Source organism: Mytilus californianus, unplaced genomic scaffold, assembly GCF_021869535.1.
Source record: "Mytilus californianus isolate M0D057914Y unplaced genomic scaffold, xbMytCali1.0.p SCAF_2, whole genome shotgun sequence".
Taxonomy (NCBI): Eukaryota; Metazoa; Mollusca; class Bivalvia; order Mytilida; family Mytilidae; genus Mytilus; species Mytilus californianus.
This window is the reverse complement of record NW_026262668.1, coordinates 121,486,755-121,505,241: the sequence shown is the minus strand read 5'-3', so window position 1 is coordinate 121,505,241 and position 18,487 is coordinate 121,486,755. Positions and strand designations below refer to the sequence as shown.

General features: G+C 32.0%; 1 protein-coding gene and 1 long non-coding RNA gene across 2 annotated transcripts; both read left to right on the top strand.

Annotated features, from left to right (window-relative positions):
- Positions 1–406: 406 nt before the first annotated feature.
- LOC127728711 (sex peptide receptor-related protein 2-like) lies at positions 407–3,706 on the top strand. Its single transcript, XM_052236348.1, has 2 exons — positions 407–453; positions 1,777–3,706. Exon 2 carries the CDS (start codon positions 1,980–1,982, stop codon positions 3,141–3,143), a length of 1,164 nt encoding a protein of 387 aa, XP_052092308.1. The 5' UTR covers positions 407–453; positions 1,777–1,979; the 3' UTR covers positions 3,144–3,706.
- An 8,741-nt stretch (positions 3,707–12,447) lies between these two features.
- Positions 12,448–17,901, top strand: LOC127728740 (uncharacterized). Its single transcript, XR_007994347.1, has 2 exons — positions 12,448–12,510; positions 17,798–17,901. It is a non-coding gene; the product is annotated as an uncharacterized LOC127728740 (long non-coding RNA).
- Positions 17,902–18,487: the final 586 nt, after the last annotated feature.

Genomic DNA, 18,487 nt, shown 5'->3' with positions numbered 1-18,487 from the left:
TTTTGTCATTGGGTTGCTGTCTCAATGGCGTTTGCCTTACATCACCTTTTATTCATAACAAGGTCAAACGATTTAGCGAGTCGAAATATGTCCCTTTTTTAAATATCTATCAATCTGTATAACAGTTCTTTGGAACGTCAATTTAATTCATTGAGACAGAAACCAGTATCAATCATTTAAACTACGTTTGATAAGCGGATATAATTAAAATATATTCTAACAAGAATATCAAAATGAGGAATTAGTTACATACTACTTGAGGGAAATACACTAGATTTATATCTCTATTATACAATTCGTTACCACAGAAATTCTCAATGTTTTGTAAATAACGACTTAAAACATAGCACTAATTAAGGATATGCATCATAACATTGGTGACACATGACGCAACTAAAACATAGCAGATGAAGTTCAAGTTACTTTTACATAACAAACAAGACGGTTTAACGGGTAAGTTATTGCTACCTATATATTGTGATATGTGGTTTTAACAGTTTAACTTACACAACTTGTGTATTTTTAACCGTATTGTGAAAGAATTAGTTTCAGCGTTGAACATACGAAATGTTTTGTATTTAGATTGAATTTGATTTAAACTCTGTAAAAAGTACACTAGCCAACAATATCATACCACTCATCAAAACAATAACTAATTTGATATGAAAAGGACAACCAATGTCCATAAAGATAAATATATATGCTGTTGTCTTGTCCAGGTTCTAAGTGATCATCATTTTGGGTAAGCCGTTACTTTTTTGTTTTAAGTGATCATCAGTTTGAATCGTGGTAAATATTTTACTGAGATCGAGGCTGCCTTTGCTTTGATGGCTTACTGTTATTATTATCAGCCGGTGTCTTGTTGTCAAATATTGAATTATTTACAATTGTTAGTATTGAACAATTATCAAAGGCGGACTATTGTATAAAGCTAAGAAGATGTGATATGATGGCCAGTGAGACAACTCTCCACCAGCGACCAAATGACGTATGGAAGTTAACAACTATAGGTCACAGTACAACCTTCAACGAAGAGCAAAACCCATACCGCATAGTAAGCTTTAAAAGGCCCAGAAATGACAAACAGTTGAAACGAGAAAACTAACAGCCTGATTTATGTACAAAATAATAAACGAAAAACAAACATGATCTACAGCAACAAACGACAACCACTAAATTACAGGCTCCTGACTTGGTACAGACATATACAGAATGTGACGGGGTTGAACATGTTTGCTGGCGCCAAACCCTCCCCCTCTTATGACAGTTTTTCTACACTACTTCCCAGATAGTTGAAGGACATTGAACATTGGAGTAAATAACACTCTTCACAATCTTAGTCTGTAGTTTAGATTGCATCCACTTTGCGGTCATTTAAAGTTGCTGATGAAATATATTTTAGACAACTTTTTTGATAAGACTAGGAATACAACAGATTTATTTTGATTCGGTCACATATAACAATGTAAACATAAACTCTTTTTACCGAATACAAATAGCATATACATAAAATAAAATAGGGAGCTTGCAGATAAAGGATTTAAGCAGCATATATTAAAATGCATTAATACAGAACAGTCAATGTGAATTACATGCAAAGCACTACTAAACATTTTAAGCACAACTTAACCTGCTGAAACTGAAGCACAATTTAAATTAAAGCATAACTAAAAGTACAACAAAACTGTTATTTAAAACACAACATTAAGCATATTAGATATAGTTGATTTATTCTAATTTCTTATTTATATTTTTAATCATTTTCTTTATCCTTAGCATGCTTAGTAAGAAGATATCAAACGGATCCGGAATGAAATGCAGTTTTCTATCCATATTGAAGGTTAACATATCCGCTAGAACTGTCCTTGTTGCGGCTTTGATATAAAATAATCTACTGTTGAGTTGTCAACTTCTACGTGTTTAATTATTAAGCTTGTCATTTGGACTAAAACGTTAATTTTTGATAGGCACTTAACAGTATGTCAGCATTTTCACCAAGACCAACTAGACCTGCAATATTTAATGGAACGGGGCGACTAAACAACTTAAATAATACACCAACAACTCACCCAAAAGTGGGTGTTCGATTAGTTACATTGGACAAATATTTAGAAAGTAATTTGTACATTTATTATGGGATTGTGTCTCCATTTATAAGCACCATCGTCATTACATTAAACATTTTGCTGATTACAACTTTAATCAAAGGGAAGTTCAAAAAATCCACCCATGTAATCGTGATTGCTATAGCGTTAGCAGATGCATTGACTGGTTTCATTCCGATACCATTCAACGTATATGTTTTTGGTCTTAAGAAAGACAATGGATATTTAACTTTGTCATGGTGCTATGTTTTTGAATACACACAGAAATTTATTCCAGAAATTCTACACATAACCTCCCTTCATTTGACAGTAGGTCTTGGAATTGAACGTTTCATTGTAGTAGCATTTCCTCTTAAAGCACAAAGGATATGTCGTTTCCGAAATGGAATCATCTTTAGTGTCCTTATTTTTGTCGTAAGTATTGGTTCTCAAATGGATTTATTTACTAAAGTTAGTTATGAACAATTTTATGAATATCGAAAGCGGACTAATAAGACAGTAATTGGCTGTTTGAGGTCAGCAAAAGTCAGAACCGACTCGGAATATGCGCTCAGAATAGGAATTTTAGTATTTGTACCATGCATGACGCTTGTTATTTTTACCACACTACTTCTCAGAAAGTCCAAGGAAATTCAACATTGGAGGAAATTAAACTCTTCGCAATCCCAGACTGGTGGTTTAGAACGCCTCGACTTTGCCGTCATTTTAATTATGATATTTATAGTAGTTACTGAAGCAATCTTGCAAACAACATTTTTGATCAGCAGAATAAAAGGCATACGATTTACAGATACACACGAGGAATTAGTCGGTGTTGGTCATATTATATTTCAAGTTACTTGTCCGATTAATTTAGCAATTTTGTGTTTTCTCAGTGTGAAGTTTCGCAAAATTTTCAAAGATATATTTTGCTGTTGTCTTAAAAATATAAATCCCTTATTATTTAATAAGGAGTTTATAGAAAAATCAGTAGTTTCATCAACTGCAACCACAAACACTGTAACATTTCCGAACGAAATACATTCTACTCGTCTGTGATCATTTCTATTTTACATAGATATTGGAATATGCATTAAAAATTAAGGAGAGGTGGTAGTATTGCAAATGAGACGACTAATTACCAAAGACCAAAGGACAAGGATATGAACACAATAATATTTCACCGTACGGCCCTCAACAATAAGCAAAATCCATACCCGTATAGTAATCTTTAAAAAATCCCAGCTTTGTGTATATCATGCTATTGCAAAAAATATCACATTAAATGCTTCCAATGTACCTTCATATTATATACAATTATTGACTTTTGATGAGGTTTATACAACGATTTATCCATACAAGAGATATGATATTCACCGATGTCAACGGCCGAGGATGATATATTGACATCGCTGGTGTTGATGAAATCATTGTGTTGACTGATATCAAAATTCAACAATTATATATATATTTTGTTTTATTATTTGACTTTTTGATCCATCACCAATTTTCTAGTATTTGCTTAAGATATTAAACTAGACAAAAGTCCATGTTTTACACTAAATTTATTATCTGCTTTTAGACAACGAAAAAAATCAGAAAATGTACAGCCATATATATAATAAAAGTATTTAGTATCTTTCATGGTTGAATATTTCTGAATGAGATAACTATCATAATGCAACGTTGTACATTTTATTTTATTTTTTAAACACTTTCGGTTTCAAGTCATTCATTTGGTTCATCTGATTTTGTTCACCCCTTATTCAATATATTATAAACTAAGCGGTCTTCAAAAAAAAAAATTGAACAAAATAACCCGAACCGTTTTGTAAGCTGTAAGAGGCCCGTGGATAAAAAGGTGTTAGAAAAATTCAAAACAATTCAAAATTACTTTTACTTTTTCAAATTTTCCGCCAAAAGTTTTTAAATTTATCCCATGTGAATATACATGTATACATGCATGTGTAGTTTTGATCTTATGAACACGTTTTGTGTCAGGTTATGTTTATCGAATGTATAGAAAAAACGTACCGCACCAGTAAATACATTTTTAAATGAAGAGCATTTAAGACCAAAATTCTGAAAATGTTTGCCAATACAGCTAAGCTAATCTATTCCTGGGGTAGAAAATACTTACCTTTTTGAAAAATTCTGAAAGTATATATTCCTCAAAATTATGTAGCAGCCATCGATGATAATCCAAGACTATCACTTAAATTCACACTACAGTATGACTAATTAAATGTCGGTGGTCATGTTTGTAGCATGAATGAATGAATGAAGATACCATTACAATGATAACAAATATTGAATAAAGCATGTGTGAAATACAAATAATAATATATTATACTATAATACTTATTTCGACAAAAGATAAATAATTAGAAAGATGTTAACCAGGGGCCGTGTCAACGAAGCTGTCTCAGGACTAGGACGTGTCTTAGGGTGGTCTTAGGACACAACTTAAATTAGTTCTAAAAGTCAGGTTAACGAAAGTCTCCTAAGATAAGATATGTCCTAAATTTGGTCCTAAAGTTGGTGACTTAGGATTTTCCTAAAAGTTACGATGTCCTCAGTCGAAATAAAAACATTGTAATAGCTGTTTTTGTTTTAACATGACCCCCGGGAAACGAGAATCCAAGAGAGATCATGGAAACATTGGTGGACATTAGATTTGTCTTCACAGCGAAATTTACTCCATATATTCCATTTTCTTATTTTCGATATAAAATTTTATTTCAATGAAGATGATATTCATAATTTAAAATCATAATTAAATTATATAGTGAAATTTAACGACAAATATTAGGGATATCGTGTAATAATATATCGTACAAAATACCTACACTTACCTGACCAAAACCCAGTGCAAAATTAGCGCTTAAACTATTTTTTTTAACTGTTTTTTATCATCTAAAGTCATACTGAGACCTGGGACTATTATACTAACAGTATAATAGTCCCAGCTGAGACCTACGATACGGAGCAAAACCTCATACATCACAACAAGTTCATTGCGTGCCAAAGTAACGGATCTAATAGAATTCTTTGTTAGATATCACCATACATTTCTGAATTGGAGAATAGGAATTCGAGGTAATATCATCAAACTTCTGGATATAAAGGACAAACATTTCACAAATAGTGTCATAATCTGCACGAAAATCTCATCGTCAAATACATACACACATTACCAGGGACACACAAAGATATTTTGATAACTTTGCAAGAAATATTGCATATATATGGACTGCAAAAAAAAAAAATTCAGACAGATCGAAAGAAAAAAAAAACTGATGATGTATCAGTTCAGTGATAAGACAAAAATAACAGGTATTCTTAAATTGTAATTAAGCATTTAGATAGGTTTATACGGAAATTTACATTACTACTGTAAATTAACTTCAATCCCTCAGGCGAAAAATAACAATTATGTTGAAAATAGATACACCCTTTAAATATCAAACACTTAGTCTACATTAATTTTCAAAGGAAAATATCTTTCAATAAACAAAATTCAAAATACATACCGTGAATAACATAATTTAAATAAATGTCGTGCATGAAGAATTTCTGTCCTTAGCTACAATGTTGATAAATCATGGTCTGTGCCTTGACTTTTTCCTCTATTCAATGCTGAATTATAGAACGGAAGTTATGAACATGCAAAAATTATTGCTTCTGTCATTTGCAATGCCCTTTTCTAGCTAATGATTGGGGTTTATGGACAATTTTAATGACCCTACCACTATTTTTTCTGTTTATCAATCATAAACTGCGCTTGTTTTAATGCTTAACATTACTTTTGGTTAGAGCAAAACTATATTAATTATATATGAACCTAAATTATATTAACCTCTTTTTTATTATGTGCGATAAATATAACGCTCAGAATCCCAATATGTTGCTTTCTTAATTGATTTGATCGAATCTGCATTATTTTTTTGTTTATAGCATTTTGACTAAACACATAACTTTTGATTGGTGCATAGCATAATAAAGACATTGCTTACATCCGCTTCATTTAGACTTTGTTTTATAGTTGGCAATCATACCATGTCTCCTTATTTTTACATTTGTTAGATAGTTGTCTCATAAGCAATCATACCATGTCTCCTTATTTTTACATTTGTTAGATAGTTGTCTCATAAGCAATCATACCACGTCCGTTATTCTTATATTTGTTTGATAGTTGTCTTATTGGCAATCATACCACGTCCGTTATTCTTATATTTGATAGATAGTTGTCTCATTGGCAATCATACCACGTCTTCCTATTCTTATATTTGTTGGATAGTTGTCTCATAAGCAATCATACCACGTCTTCTTATTCTCATATTTGTAAGATAGTTGTCTCATTGGCAATCATATCACGTCTTCTTATTCTCATATTTGTTGGATAGTTGTCTCATTGGCAATCATATCACGTCTTCTTATTCTCATATTTGTTAGATAGTTGTCTCATTGGCAATTATACCACGTCTCCTTATTCTCATATTTGTTGGATAGTTGTCTCATTGGCAATCATACCACGTCTCCTTATTCTCATATTTGTTGGATAGATGTCTCATTGCCAATCATACCACGTCTTCTTATTCTCATATTTGTTGGATAGTTGTCTCATTGGCATCATTCCACGTCTTCCTATTCTCATATTTGATAGATAGTTGTCTCGTTGGCAATAATACCACGTCTCCTTATTCTCATACTTGTTGGATAGTTGTCTTGTTGGCAATCATACCACGTCTCCTTATTCTCATATTTGTTAGATAGTTGTCTCATAAGCAATCATACCACGTCTCTTTATTCTCATATTTGTTGGATAGTTGTCTCGTTGGCAATCATACCACGTCTCCTTATTCTCATATTTGTTAGATAGTTGTCTCATAAGCAATCATACCACGTCTTCTTATTCTCATATTTGTTAGATAGTTGTCTCATAAGCAATCATACCACGTCTTCTTATTCTCATATTTGTTAGATAGTTGTCTCATAAGCAATCATACCACGTCTCTTTATTCTCATATTTGTTAGATAGTTGTCTCATAAGCAATCATACCACGTCTTCTTATTCTCATATTTGTTAGATAGTTGTCTCATAAGTAATCATACCACGTCTTCTTATTCTTATATTTGTTGGATAGTTGTCTCATTAGCAATCATATCACGTCTTCTTATTCTTATATTTGTTAGATAGTTGTCTCATAAGCAATCATACCACGTCTTCTTATTCTTATATTTGTTAGATAGTTGTCTCCTTGGCAATCCTACCACGTCTCCTTATTCTCATATTTGTCAGATAGTTGTCTCATAAGCCAAAACCTTCCATCCTTTAGTTTATGGGTGGATTTTACATAGATAAATAAAATCGTATAATATAAGCAAAATGAGGATGTTAAATTTGATGTATGCCTTTTTGTGTTTCTTCGTTACATTTGTTTTTTTTTTATAGTGATTAAGATGATAACACAATGTTGACTGCTGTACCCCTATTTTTGACATTTTTACCTATTGTGTCTGTTTGTTTTGTTCACGCATCGTTGTCAATATAATGGAATTTGATGCGACTGTCATACAAGTGAGAGGTTTAGCTAGCTATAAAACCAGGTTCAATCCACCATTTTCTACATAAGAAAATGCCTGTACCAAGTCAGGAATATGACAGTTGTTATCCATTCGTTTGATGTGTTTGAACTTTTGATTTTGCCATTTGATTGGGGACTTTCCTATCTGAATTTTCCTCGGAGTTCAGTATTTTTGTGATTTTACTTTTTACAAGTCTACAAGTCAACGAATTATTATTTAGGTGATTTTACATAAGTGTTTTAATATATTTAAAATATGGCATCAGGTTTACCACAAATTTAAACATATTTGAATCATATCTTTATATAAGACATCTTACTAATAGAAATATGCAAACTATCATTTCGGTTAAAGCTTTTTGAATTCATCAATATCAACGGAAAGATCTCATAATTGGACATTGCCATTCTTCGATAAATGCAAGATTACGTGAGAAAAATTAATTAAATGTTTACTGATATCAGAAAGACTAGTTCCTTATTTGCTGTTGAAGGGCATTTTTCGATAGTTCCATATAAAAATAAGGAGATGTGGTATGATTGCCAATGAGACAACTATCCCCCAAAGGATCAAAGAAAATGCAAATGTATAACACTTATAGTCAGGATTGTTAAAAAAAATTCTATGAAACGGGATTACTTAAACTAAAAAAAAACCTTCGTAATTCTGTGAAAATCTGGTTAATCGAAACAAGACGTAAGTCGATCTGTGAGTACTTATGAAACTTAAATGTACAACTCGATCTGTAAATTATTATAACACTTTAATGAACAAAACATCAACCAATCTGCAGGAATTGCAAACAGTGCGGATAAGTAGTACAAGTTTTAATGACCGTCGGTCGTAATTCCCTGAAAATTCCGTGAACCAGAACGAAACGCAAAATCTATCTGTAACTCATCATTATAAACTAAACAAATGTATAAACATTTCTTGAAAATTCGGTCACTTACAACGAAACGCAAACTCCATCTGTTAGTCTCAATTGTACACTAATGTATCAAAATTCAGTTCCAGATCTACATGCATTACTAAAATAATAAATTGACAAGTACAATTTTAAGAAATTGTGAAAGTACAAGGCCGTTCTTCTATTACAATGTATTCTACCGGAATGAAACACTAATTATATCTGTCATGATTAAACAATAATTTACAGATTATCATATCAATATCTGCAGAAATGACGATAACAAATTCTTGACAACTGTTTGATTTCAGAAGATATAAGGACGGAAGGACTGAAAATTGAAACACTAAATTTCCCGGCCACTTTGTAGAGGGAGTATTTAATGACAAAACCACTGTTGAGACGATATAAAAGCTCAATAGAGCTTATGTTTTCTGTATACTGATTTCGTCTATAAATAAAGCTTTTGAACTTGAACTTGAACTTGAACTTGAGACTTGAACCACTGACAATGACCCTGATCATTGGAATATGTGGCGAGTTTTAAACAACAATGAGATCTCAACCTTTGTCTCGATCAATAGACTAACAAAGCAAAATAATTACATTACATGTATTTTTCACGAGAATCCGTTAGTTTGATTGGCTAACAACAATCGCGCGTCATTCAAAAGTGAACCTTTATATCAAAATGAAATGTTACATTCGTGATGACACGTGCTTCCACAAAAATGTGCACAGGTAAATTAAAAAAAAACTTGATAAAAAAATTTGTCATGGTCTTATTAGCATAAAAATGTTATTATAAGAAATGAATGCTTCTTTTTGTAATTTTATTTGGGTGTTTAAGTGTTGATCGTGCACACATTTTTAGCGCTTCATACAAAATGTGCTTTGGTCAACACTTTTACACCCCAATAAAATTACGAAAAGAAGCATTCATTCTTAAATACATTTAAAGAGCATTGGAGACTACATATTCATACAAACAAAACAATTGGAAAAATACACATCAGAAAATTCATCATTTTATTTCTATTTTTTTCACTTACGAAAAGACGGATACATATATACTAAACCACACTCAATTTTTTTGGAATATTTATATTGTCACGATAAAAACAAGTATCCACCAACTTATCAATATCGCCTCTTCGTTTACAGACCACGTTATTCCTTTTTGTAGCTCTCCTCGAGCATTCATTTGTTTCAAGTACAATGTATAGGGAACCATTTTAATTTAGGGTTAGGTTTACAAGTTTGGCTAGTGTTAGGGTAAGCACCCTCACCCCCCCTTTTCTCGATTTGTTTTTTATATATTGTTGTGTATGCATTTTGTTTACATTCATTAGGACATTTTATGGTCATTGATTTCAGAGATTATTAGGCCAAGGAGGCGGAGCTAGACAGTGAAATAACAACTTTTGAGATAGAAGTTAGAGCACTGGTCTAAGCTCCTCATTCTTTGCTTTTCCTATGACAAGCGACACACGGCGGGACTGGAGAGTGCAATAACTAAAAAATCATTTAATTAACACACTCCTCTAAAAATAACCGAAGTTAACTCACTCGAAGATCAAAGGAAAAATTACCATTCATGTTACAATAAAGCATAATGTTATATGCAAGTTTATATATTCATATTTTACCTAACCATATCGGTACATACCGATTTTCATTGAAAACCATCGGTACATACCAATTATCTGAATGTAAACCATCGATACAAACCAATTCTCTGAATCATAACTCAATGATTAATCGTTAAGTATTCTACAATCAATTATTTTTCAAATCTTTGCTGCAACTATATCGATGTTTTGGTGCAATTGTCGACACATTATTACACCAGGGTTTTCGATATCACAAACTAGTCAAAACATTTATTAAATTTTATCATCGGTATAAGGATATCATTCGTAAATATAGCTCAACATGCAGACTTCTTATACGTTCAGGTATTTCACATCCATTTTTTTATGGAAATATTCTTTATAAAGCACAAAAATGTCAGTATTCACCTCTGAAGCTAACAAAACCTATAAATAGACTTATTAAGAAAGGATATAGTTACGATACTGTTGTCAGGTCATTAAAGATTGCATATTTTGGCGTTAATATTGATTCACTTATAGGGTCTTTGCATCGGCACTAAACACATTTATTTAAAAACCAGTTGTTGGCATGACACGGGTTATGTTCTTCTCATATATTTTATGATGGTATGATACTAAACCCCTAACGGGAAGGATTGTGCCTGATATTCATATGATGAAGACATAATCTTTCAATCAGTTTAATTGAAGTCTGGAGCTGGCATGTCAGTTAACTGCTAGTAGTCTGTTGTTATTTATGTATTATTGTCATTTTGTTTATTTTCTTTGGTTACATCTTCTGACATCAGACTCGGACTTCTCTTGAACTGAATTTTAATGTGCGTATTGTTATGCGTTTACTTTTCTACATTGGCTAGAGGTATAGGGGGAGGGTTGAGATCTCATAAACATGTTTAACCCCGCCGCATTTTTGCGCCTGTCCCAAGTCAGGAGCCTCTAGCCTTTGTTAGTCTTGTATTATTTTTAATTTTAGTTTCTTGTGTACAATTTGGAGTTTAGTATGGCGTTCATTATCACTGAACTAGTATATATATTTGTTTAGGGGCCAGCTGAAGGACGCCTCCGGGTGCGGGAATTTCTCGCTGCATTGAAGACCTGTTGGTGACCTTCTGCTGTTGTCTGTTCTATGGTCGGGTTGTTGTCTCTTTGACACATTCCCCATTTCCATTCTCAATTTCACATAAACGGCAACAAGTTTCGCATGTGGTGACATAAACTGTCTGTTGGATTTCGACGAATGGTCGCGTTTTGGGATTAGACTTAGGGTTAGGAGAAAACCCTTACAAATGTTTGGAAGTCACTAGTACGTTTTTACTAGGCAGTTAATAGTACAGACTAAACTATCAATCAGTATATATCTTACTGATTTAGTGTAAAGACGTCACAAACAGTCTGAAAAAGCATGATATTTTGTATTTTCAAAATATAAGTATCTACAGGATGTGGACCATTATTTAGGTACCAGTAGTGTACCAATGTTTAAATGTCATAAATCCATTAAGAAGATACAAATCAAGATAAAAACCTAACATGAGGAGATAAACTCCAAAAAGAGCGAGCGTCGGGCGAGCGTCGAGCGAGTCAACAATCAGTCAGAAATAGGACACAATCGGTAAATGTACAATTTCCAAATTAGTACCAATTAAAGTACTAATCTATTAAAATATCAACCTATCAAAAAAAGTCTAGCATTTTGATGATTTCGTCGTTCGTGTATTTGGAATGAGTTTGGTTCTTCACAAGTATAAGATTTAGCATGACCTTTTTGTCCTGACAACCGCTTCAATTGTTTAAAAAAGTTTTGGATTTTCAAATATGTTGGCCTTATATATCATGAATCTGATATTGTTAAAATCTATGATAAACAGATCAATACATGGCAAAGTCCGTATCGCATGCTGCATCACCACTCGACCAATGTCAGCCCTCGGGACCTTCGGCCCTCGGGACTGATATTGGCTTTTCGTCGTGATACAGAATGCGATACGATAAAATGACACGGTGAATTTTAACCTTACTTTGGAGGATCATGTAAAAAGCCCTACATAGTCCATGGTGTAAATATAAGAAAAGATAAATGACAGGAATGTTGGAGTTACCCGTCTCTACTCCCTTTACGTCGAAGTTATATTGGTCTCAGAAAAAAAACATATTTTATTCTTTTTCATCATGTTTTTTGTATCAAAAAATAAACATACTTCATCCCACAGCAGAATGATCTACATATACAAGATAAAACTACCTGTAAAACTTATTGAACTGATAAAGTGTGTATAATTTAGTATTGCAATGGATTCTAAAACTTGCTCAGGTAAGATGTAAGATATAAACAGTTGTAATCGTCTTTACTAAGTCTTGTTAAAAATAATCTTGTTCACCCTTAAAATTGCCCAAAGCGTATATAAATTATATATCAGATTAAGTTTTGTATAACCAAAATGGCGTTAATTGGGTATACACTATGACATTCCTGACGGTTAAGTAAATACTCACAGCATTGCCATGATTCGACCTTTTTAATACTCTTAACACCGGCATAATTCAAAGAACTAATAAATATTTACAATTATTATAGTATGTTCCTTTATCCTACAATTATGTGATTAAGTTGTCATATGGATTGTCATCTTTGTAATTTTGATTCAGGGAAAATTGTAATTCTTAGGTATTTTTGCGTATTTTTAAGTACTTTTACTTAATCTTTATTCTCAAAAAGTTATTAAACTACAGCTTTGAAACATGCATTATATATGCATTATTCAAAGCTTTTGTTATACTTTTTTGTCCTTACAAGCCGCGGCATCATTTATTTTAATAAGTTTACAATTTTCGAACATCCTAAATTTTACGGTGATGTTGTTTATCGAACCCGGAAATTTAGATACGATCCGGGTAAACTTATCAATCCTTAAAATAAACTTATTCTAAAAGGCTACCAATTCAACACTGTAATTGCACAAGGTCATGTTTTTCTCTGACTGTTAATGATGGCTTTACATTAAATCCATTGAATGTTGTATGTGTACTGATTGATATTTTAGTCTTAGATACATGATATTTTTTTATGAGTTGTTATTGGCTTTGAACTAGCTGTCAGTAACTGCGAGTACTCTAAAGATTACAAGATTCTTTATTTCTCAAACACCATATAGTTACAATGGTACAAAGAAGTTCATCAAAAATTATAACATAATATAAACTCACATGACAAGATGAGATGAAAAAAAATAAAATAAAATAAACAGTAGTGGCGAAGATTGGTGATTAACCAGGAAGACTCACTTGAAAAGTTATAACCCTGATAAATTTGCACAGCTTTTTGAACTTATTTTTACAGAGGATGACCTTCAGGTCATTCCGATGTATTGCTATCGCCTAAATTTCCATTATGCAAATTAGTTTTGGGATTTCAACCGATCTATAAAAATTATAGATCCGCGGTCATTACAAGGGAAAAAAGTGCATTTTTATACCTGCGATTCCGTTTTCCGTTCGTACGATGTTTCATCAAAAAATGGAATTATTTCAGTTGTTGATTTAGTACTGAAAATTTGACTGAATTATCTCCTTTTAAATACGGTTTTATATGTTTAATTGGTGTTTAAGAAAGAGGTCAGGTGCTCATGTTCATTCATAAAATTATCGTTCATTCATTCATGAATTTATCGTAAAATCAAAATCACTACACAGGTCACACAGGTTGTATACGTAATGTCAAATGATTACCTGTAATCTAAAAATAAACAAACTTAACTGACTCCCCTTACTATAGTGTGTGATAACATTTTGTGAGGAAATTCGATGTTTGCTATACCACTGTTCATTTCAACGCACTTTATGACGATACCACTTTATCAATATGAATGAAATTTTTTGCAGTGTTTTAAGAAATAATTTTACTTTAAAATCGCGTATCATTTGTGAACTATTAAATGTTTTACAAGGACGAATTTTCTGTATACGGTCAATAATTGTGTGAACTTTTGAAGCCCAAACTTTTTATAGCCTTAAATACGCTAATGAAAGATCCGAAAACTATACCCATACAGAACGACATGTTTTTGAAATTGTAGCAAAACTTTTGGTTGACAAATTTTAATTCGTTATTGCATAAATATTAACTTGAAATATCTGTCATTTTCTCCCTACCAAGTTTACCCCTATTACGCATTATGATGTGGACTGGACATTGTTATTGAATCTTATGCAATTTGATTGGATTAAGTTATTATTAGATTAGCTTCAAACTGTTCATGCTTTTTCGTACGAGTATATCGATTAAATCAGAGCGTGCATGAATGTGTACAGTAAATTAAATGACCTGCAAACTGGACACTGGACCAGTCCATATTACGTTTTATCAATGAATAGATTTTTTTTTTTGTATTTTCCAAATTACAGGGCCCATAAAGGGCATAAAATCAGATACAATTGATTTACATAATTGGTAACAACAACAATAATAGCGGCATATGAATGAAACTTAAGGTATGAAAGGTAACAATTGCCACTTTTTATCTTTTCACATAATTTTCCACATACACATTAGATAAATTATTTTTGATAGCCTATTGCGGAGAAAAAAGAGAAAGTTTACTGTATTAACGTTCTATTCCATTAAATACGCCATTTTTCGCAGAAAAACATTTTATGCACGGCTACGCCAGGTAAAATTGTTGTTTATCCTAACAAAAAAATACAATTTTCAGTTTCATTAGAATATTATAATAATAATAAATCCCAAATTTATGTAGTCATTAGATAAAGTCCTTATATGTCCGATCTGCCTATTTTTGGACATCAAAAGACAATACGATCGTTTTAAGGTCAATTTCGTCTACCTCACACAATCTTGTTAGGCACTATAATGAAATGGACCTGAAATTTATTTCACATGTTTCCTGAAAATTGATAAATATCAAAGCAACATAGAGCTGTTTGTTCTAGTTCGTATAATGACAATTTAATGTCATGTTTGTTTGTGATGACCCCCCTTTTCGGGATTGCATCAGAATTATAGTTATCTCGTATCGCATGAGGATGACACATATCAACTGAGCAATTATGTTTGGGACTTAGTTTTAAGAAATGATGTCAAAGTAACATTATGAAAATATTTTTAGTAAGCTGAAATATATTTTTATTTTTTACATGTTTATGTCTTGTAAGATATTTTATTTCTTGCCCGTTTTTCAACATTTGCGTCTGGAAAGTTGAAATGTTTTAACTGAATGGTTAATTTAAATTAATTATGAAAATTGTTAAAATTAAATCAATAAAGGAAATTATTGCCCAGTTACAAACACTACCAGGGGACAATCCATATTGATTTTTTTTTTAGTTATATGTTTCAGCACATGTATAATTAACCCCAACTTTAGCCTGGTAAACTTGTTGTCTCCTTGTGAAATATAAAACATATTTAAAATGATTTCCTGCTAAAGTCTTTTATTGATATAAAGTTAAAACCGTCTTGCTTCTCACTAGTCAGCACTCCTGTCCTGTCAGGTTTAATTCTTATATATATGGATGAAAAATAAAAGTCCACAAAGCATTAACATGGCAGCAATTGCTTTTACAGCCTTTAAGGCTTTGATTTTTTTTACAGAAGAGTGTCCACCATGCACTTGCACTGCACTATAATAATAGTAGAATAGAATGATATACAAATAGATGAAAATTATATATACATGCAACCGTAATATTAATATAATATATAACAACAAACCAGTGTATTCTCTGGAACTATTATTATATTAGTATAATAGTCTAAGGTATACTGATTTGTATCACTACAATATAATAGTTATTACGGTGAGGTTGAATTTCCTGTCATTTATTCATCATCCAAGCAGGAACTTGTATCAGAAAAAAAAATCTCTGTAAATTAACCTCAGTTTCAGGTATAGAGATGTGATCTGTTTCTGTGACATGTGCTTTTGACCATACACAAGAACCTGCGGTCATCCGATGTTCAGTACTTCAGTACTTTGATTGTATTTTAACTGAAATAGTTTTTCAAACTTTAGTATATTAATTCTGTGCAAGAAAAAAGTATCCAAATATTGTGCTCGCAAATGTGCCAAAGAACTACACTGCAAAATGTAATGAAATTCATCACAAATCTCATTACATTGACATAAATTACAATATCTATAGTTACGTTCAATTTTATTCCATCTACCAGTTTCGATGGGTAACTTGTGGTTTCCTGTTCTAAATCTACAATATGTTATTCTATCTTTATCACTTAAAATATTCAGATATTCTTCATATTCAAATTTTTGTTTAAACAATTTGTAGGCCAAACCTTTTGATGAACAGTCAATATCTGCTCTCCATTTCTGTTGAAACTGATCAAATAACTTTTGTTTTAAACTAATACCCAACCATTTAGAATTAAAATTTCCTCGTGACAACCATATATTGCTATATCCACATCTATCTAATGCATCTTTAACGTATTTCAACCAATCTGACCTAAATTGGTTTTCAGAATTCTTCAAGAACATGTATCTGTATAATATTTTAGCAATCCTGTTATCAACACTATTTACCATTTTTTACCAAAAATTAACCATACGCAGCTGTATATATAAAGACATGGAATAAATACCAAGTTCACCATAAATCATAAAACTAGGTGTCGACTTCTTAAGATTTAATAATAATTTACAAAATTTCAAATACACTCTTTCTATAATATCAGTATTACTGAAACCCCAAATCTCACATCCATATAGTAGGATTGGCTTCACAATATTATCAAACAGATCATATTAAGATTTCACTGAAAAGTTGTGCAACCTCTCCTTTTTCAATATTTCATACATTGCTTTGTTAGCTTTTCGAACTAAAATTTTCTTAGCACTCATAAATCTACCTGTTCTTTGTATATGGATGTATAAATACCCTGCCACGTGCGGTCTGTGTTTTTGTAAGATGTTTTTCTGCTTTGTATCGTTCTGATGAGTTAAACCCTTTTCAACTGATTTTTATTGTTTGTTCTTATGTTGTGCTGTAACACCACTGTCCCAGGTTAGGGGGAGGGTTGCGCGCTTACAAATATGTTTAACCCCGCCACATCCTTTATTTGACTGTCCCAAGTCAGGAATCTGTAATTCAGTGGTTGTCGTTGGTTCATGTCGGTCATATTTCGTTTTCGTAAATTGTTTTGGCCGTTAGTTTTCTCAATTGAATTCTTTCATATTTTTCATGTCGGGACCTTTTATAGCCGACTATACCGTATGGATTTTTCTCAGTGTTGGAAGCCGTACGTTGGCCTATAATTGCTTACATCCACTTCATTTGAACTTTGGTGGCACTCACAGTGGATAGTTGTCTCATTGGCAATCATACCACATTATTTTATATTGAACAGCAATGATTGGCATAATTGATTACAACTTAAATAATCGAGATGACAACATCCGGTCCGGGATGCAAAATGCAAAAATGAAACTAATAAAAAAATGTAGGTCATAATATATAGAAAAGTTCAGTTTATTTTTCTACTAATCCCAGGTTTAAACAAACATCGAAGGAGTTAAGCTTTTCAACATGTTCTAAAGATCAGAGTTTTTTTGTGTTTATTTCAGACGTACATGTCCAGGGTCAGAGAAATTAAATACTGAAATATGACATCAAACACGACTGACCAAATTCATGATGATCCATCCAAAACGAAGGATAAAAAGCGTGAGTGTATAAGATGTAATATATTGTCTAGAAATCAGAAATAAAACCTTTCACTACACAATACTTAAATTATATACCAAAGGATTTATTTGTGTAAAGTGTACTTATCATAATTTAAAGGCTTGATTGATAGACAGGATGTGCCTTTTATTCCCTAATAATCAGTTACAATAGTAATGAATAAAAGCAGGTTTGAGTCGTACGTCAATTAAGACAATAAGCAAACTATGAAAAAATCAAAATACATATGGATAACAACACAAGGTCTGTAATAATAAAAAACGTGTCTGTATGGTATATCAAAAAGAGGCTCAAAATACCTTCAAAACTCATACTAGTAAGTCGAGAGAAATTGACAACGTCATGGAAAAAACAAAAGACGAAGACAAGACAAACAAGTTCATAAAGTACTAAATAGAAAACTAAAGACCGAACAACACGAACATAACCGAAAACAAGGGTTGATCTCAGGTGCTCCAGAAGGGTATACCCGTCATGTTATTTAAGGTAATTGCAAATTCATGGAATTACGAATCTCATTTGGTGATGTCACAATCGACAGAAAAAAGGACGGGATTGAGGATACGACA

Excerpts from the sequence above, each read along its gene's own strand:
- LOC127728711 (XM_052236348.1), top strand. The coding sequence starts at position 1,980 with ATGTCAGCATTTTCACCAAGACCAACTAGACCTGCAATATTTAATGGA.